This window comes from Dama dama, chromosome 14 (assembly GCF_033118175.1).
Source record: "Dama dama isolate Ldn47 chromosome 14, ASM3311817v1, whole genome shotgun sequence".
NCBI lineage: Eukaryota > Metazoa > Chordata > Mammalia > Artiodactyla > Cervidae > Dama > Dama dama.
Window position 1 is genome coordinate 26,623,796 of NC_083694.1, and position 4,855 is coordinate 26,628,650.

Here is a 4,855-nt window from a genome sequence, read left to right on the forward strand (position 1 = left end):
TCTGTAAAGTGAGGAAAAGAATAGTTCCTCCCTCGGAGAGCACTCGTCTGAGTCTGATGCAGTGCTTGGCCCACTGCAAAGCAGGCAGCTTCCTCCATTTAGGATGCTGCCCGCTCCCCGACCCCACAAAGTGGAAATGAGCATTGGCCCACCTGACCCTAGGGGCTGGGCTGGAGCAGAGTGTCATTACAGCTGTCAGGGCCTGGCCCCTTATTTCTTCTCATCCCTACTTCAGTGCCCTCCTGCTGAAGCCAGGAACACCTGGCAAGGGCCTCGAGTTCTCTAAGATGATTTGAGATTAAGCCCAAGAAAAGCAAGGTAATAAAAAATAAAACTTTATTAAAGCAGCCAAACTTAGCATTGAATAACACATTTTCAATGGTACACCTATGAAGCAAGAGTTAAATATAACACAGTCTAATAAAATATATATATATATAACACAGTCTAAGATGTGCATTTCTGATTGTGATAATTGTAAGTCACTCACTTCTTTTCCCCAATTCGAAGAGAAAAGTCCTTGTCATGTTTCATACACCTTGACTCAGCAACAAACTGACCCTGCTGTGGGCTCCAGTGGGAGGACCCCAGTTGAAGAGGTCATCCACTGAGGGTCTCCAGGCCTGCCTATGGAGCTGGGGCTCTGAAGGGAGTCCCAGCCTCCCTCTCCTCCAACTGTGTGAGGTCTGCATCTGGTTTCCAGTGTCAGCCACCCCTTCAGAGCATCTTCTAACATGAGACAGGAGGGGAAACCAGTGCTGCTGGGTCTAACAGACGGAATGTGGTTTATCACGAGGACCTGAAGCTGACTGAGCCTCTGTCAGCTCGCCCTGCATGGCGAGGGCTCTGGACACAGGGGAGGGCAGACCCAGGCTGCCTTAATCCTTCTTGCCTCCTGGGACTGGGCTTCTCGTGAGGAGCTTCCCTGAGCTGGTTGGGGTCAGTGTGGTCACTGTGGGGGATTCCAGCTTCACTCTGTCCAGGAGGGTTTTCTTGAGGGCAGCTGGGGAGATCTTCTCTTGGTCAGCCATGGACTGCAGCTCTCTGCAGGCAAAGTCCCAAGAGATTGAAGGAGGAGCTAGAGCTAGATACACAAGATGTCCCCATCCACTTAACCCCAACCCTTGCTGACTTGATACCACCCGAACTTAGAACCCCAAACACTGCCCTAAGCTTCTCAGAAGTGCTATTTAACTAAGTATGGCTTACTACACAGATGCAGAGCTTCAAGTGGTATCTGTGATCAGCTAGGGGGAGAGTGAGTGGGGGAAAAAAAAAATCACAGAATTGGGGGTCAAAGACTTTAAGTCTAATCCTACCTCCATCACTTACTATCTGTTTGACTTTGGGAAAGCTGTTATCTCTAAACCTCAACTTCCTCATCTGGAAATCAAAGCTAACCCCAGTTATCAGAACTGTGTAAGAATTACATCAAGTAAGGCCTGCAAACCCTTAGGCTAACAGAGTCTAATAAGTGGGTTATTAACACAGCACAGACTCCAGCAGTGCTAATGGGACACAGAAGGCAGATTCTGTAAGACACTGACAGCCCACACGAGACTGGCTCCAAGTGGAGGGCCTGGGCAGAAAAGGAGAGAGACCCACCGTGTTCGGATACAGGAGGCCTCAACCGCGTTGATGAGCAGGGAGCGGAAGCCCCCGCTCTCTAGGAAGTGCAGGGCGTGGATGGTGGCCCCCCCAGGGGAGCACACATTGTCCTTGAGCTGGCCTGGATGCTGTTCTGAGTCCAGCAGCATCTTGGCAGCTCCCTAGGGCAGGAAGGGCCATCAGAGGAGAAAACTGCTGGTGCCCCTTGGGATAAGCTTCTCCACATCCACTCCTCCCCAATCCCTATCCCAGCTTCCCCACCAAGCCCTGTCCTGGCTCAGAGAGCCCTAAGAATCCCAACCCATCCCCACACCAGGGTCCAGAACACGCAGGGAGACGATACTAACCAGCAAGGCCTGGGCCCCCAGTCGGACGGCCAGGCGCCGCGGCAGGCCCATCTTCACCCCACCATCAGCCAAAGCATCCAGGGCCATGAACGCCTGTGAAGACAATCACTGAGCCCCGGGGCTGCAGGCACTCAGGGGCATGCGCAAATGTCTTTTCCTGATGACTAGCTCCAAGGGTCAACCTCCTCCACCAGACAGCCTCACCCAAGAGGTGGGCGACACCCCCAGCCCAGGCTTGCCCGCCAGCCCATCGTGCATCCCAGGGTCCCCAAAGGGCCTCACGTAGGCAGGCCCGCTGCCGCTGAGCCCTGTGACGGCGTCGATCAGGTCCTCCTCCACCTCCGTGCAGAAGCCCACGCTGCTCATGAGCTGCTCCAGGAGCTGCCCGTCCTCCACCAGGGCGTGGGTGCCCGTGGCGTACACTGTTGCGCCCTCCCGCACCACCACAGGTGTGTTGGTCATGCAGCGGATCACCTTGGGGGCTGGCTGGAACGCCATCAGCTTCTGGGGTAAAGGCAGAGGGCCGAGTGAACTGCCAATCCCACCAGCACCCACCCCCGCCTCCCATCACACAGGGGCGCCGGGGCTGAGTTGGACACCTTTTCCACAGAGCTGATGGTGACGCCAGCCGCACAGGACACCACGATGTGCCTGGCCTGGACGTCGGCCCCGATCTCGTCCAGGATGAAGGGGATGATGTGTGGCTTCACGGCCAGGAACAGGACGTCACTGTGCCTGACCGTCTCCTTGTTGCTCCGGGTCAGGTTCACACCCATCTTCTGCAGGAGAAGACCACCAGGCTTACAGTGTGTGGCAGCCTCATGAGCCACAGCCCTCTCAAGGAGCAGCTGAACCCCTCCAAGCTCACATGGCCAAGGGCAGCCTGGAATTCCCTGCCCTGCTCCCCTCAGAGTTTGCCCCTACCCCCACTGCCTCGACGTTTTCCAGTGTTGCTACTGGGCAAGTGAGTGCTGGACATGGATAAGCTTCCTCATGGCAAACAGGAAATCGCTGTCTCCCATCCCCACCAGTTCTCTGGCACCCAAGGCACCCCTCTGCCAGGTAAGACGTCTCCATGGCTGAAAAGCGGCACAGGTAAAGTGAAAGGTGGAAGTGCCCAATGGTCAGAAGCAGGGTCTACCCCAACCCTGGACACGTGTTCATCAGGGTGCCTGGTCTCTGTGTGGTCCAAAGGTGTAATGGAGGACACCCCTCTAAGACTTCACACTAAAAAGCAAGGCCCTCCAGTGATGGCAACACCTACCATCCCAGGCCCAGACACTGCCTGTTACCTGCCGCCTGCCTCATAATCCATCCTCTCCCACACTGCTCAGGTTTTGGGTGAAGACTTGGGATATTCTTTGTTTAAAAAGAGGAACAACTAACTTGCCAGGTTCTTTCCCAACATGTTCATTTACACCTCAGAATAGCTCAGCAAAGTGACTACTGTGGGCTTCATTTTATAAATGCGGAAACTGAGGCTCAGAGCAGCTAAGTACCTTACCTGCTTAAGCTAAGCACCTCAGCTAAGTACCTTAACTGAGCTAGTGGATGAAGCAAAGTGACTATTTTATTGGGTACCTACTATGTGCTAGGTGCTTTCCACACATCAAAACCTCAACTAACCTAATCACCCCAGTGTCCGGATTGGAACCCAAGTCGGTCTGCCTGGCTGCTCGCACCACCCTGAGCTGCCCCAGGAAAGATGGAGGATAGTGATGCTTCTGGTGGTGAGGTCAACGCCGGCCACGGAACAGCACAGGGGTTCAGCTAATCAGGCCACCCTTCTCCTGGGTCTCCGCCGCCTTCCCCACACCCTCATGCCCCACCTACCCTGAGAGCGGACACCGTAGGCAGGTCCATTTCCGGGGAGCTGGCTATTATTTTGTGAGCCGACAGGATGCCTACAGAAGACAGGGCTTTTCAACTGGGGATCATGGCCCACCCGGTTCCCATGTTTTCCTTGGGAGAGCAGAGTCAAAACCCACGCCACTCCGACCGTTGTGGAGGCGGTCGCTGGTGCCCCCCTGCCCTTTAATCCCTTATTAGGGATTTGGGAATCCTTAATTCCCTAGCAAACGCAAGTTCCCCTTTCTTCATTCCCTCACGTTCGTGCGGCTGGGGGCGGTCACAAGCTAAGCTGGGGACCTTCCGCGCACCCGCCTCCCGCCCTCAGGCGCTTACCTGCTGCCGTGAAGCCCCGCGCCAAGGCGCAGGCCAGCTGGCCGGCGCCGATGAAACCCACGCTCATGGTTATCTGGGCTCCGCGTCTGCCCGGCCGCCACAGGAGTCTGCTCAGAGCAGCCCTGAGAGAAACGTGGAGAACCGAGAACGTAGTCGGCCCGGAGACTAGGCGCCAGATCCGGGGAAACGCGCGCAGCTTCCGGCCTCGATTCCACAACCCCGCCTCTCTCACGCTCACCCAACCACGACGCAGGGTTCCAAACGGCCCCGCCCTGCCAGAGAGACCAATCCGCGGCCGGGACGGGGCCGTGTGCCCGCCTTCTGACACGGGATTGGTGGGCGGAAGCTCCGTCACAGCGCTCGAAGCCCGGATCTCCGCGTCAGGGACGCCCCCTCCCTGGGTGCCCCCAGACACCCGCCCCCACCTGCGAACGGAGGTTGCCGCTGGCAACCCGGCGCGGCACTAGGCTCAGGCCGGCGGCGAGGTCTGGCTCATATTATTTGTGGCGCTGGCCATCAGCCGCCTCTCGAAAGCCAGAGAAACTCTCCAGGTTGCTGATTTGAGGGGGCGAATGTGACGCTCCTGGTGAGGCTTTAGACTGGAGCGTGGAGGCCCGTGGGCTGCAGGCTCTTCCGTGCACCCGGGGATTATCTAGGTTGGAGCTGGGAATTCCCTCGTTACCGCCCGCACCCTCTCCGCGCGCGCGGGGAGGCGG

General features: G+C 56.8%; 1 protein-coding gene across 1 annotated transcript; it reads right to left on the reverse strand.

Annotated features, from left to right (window-relative positions):
* Positions 1-319: 319 nt before the first annotated feature.
* PYCR2 (pyrroline-5-carboxylate reductase 2) lies at positions 320-4,357 on the reverse strand. Its single transcript, XM_061160157.1, has 7 exons — positions 4,140-4,357; positions 3,789-3,859; positions 2,555-2,734; positions 2,238-2,459; positions 1,956-2,048; positions 1,606-1,769; positions 320-1,044 (listed from the first exon to the last, which is right to left on the reverse strand). Exons 1-7 carry the CDS (start codon positions 4,204-4,206, stop codon positions 879-881), a joined length of 963 nt encoding a protein of 320 aa, XP_061016140.1. The 5' UTR covers positions 4,207-4,357; the 3' UTR covers positions 320-878.
* Positions 4,358-4,855: the final 498 nt, after the last annotated feature.

Excerpts from the sequence above, each read along its gene's own strand:
- PYCR2 (XM_061160157.1), bottom strand. The coding sequence starts at position 4,206 with ATGAGCGTGGGTTTCATCGGCGCCGGCCAGCTGGCCTGCGCCTTGGCG. Across the intron at positions 2,735-3,788 it reads CTACGGTGTCCGCTCTCAGG|AAGATGGGTGTGAACCTGAC; the intron begins GTAGGTGGGGCA and ends CTTCTCCTGCAG. Across the intron at positions 2,460-2,554 it reads CCATCAGCTCTGTGGAAAAG|AAGCTGATGGCGTTCCAGCC; the intron begins GTGTCCAACTCA and ends CCTTTACCCCAG.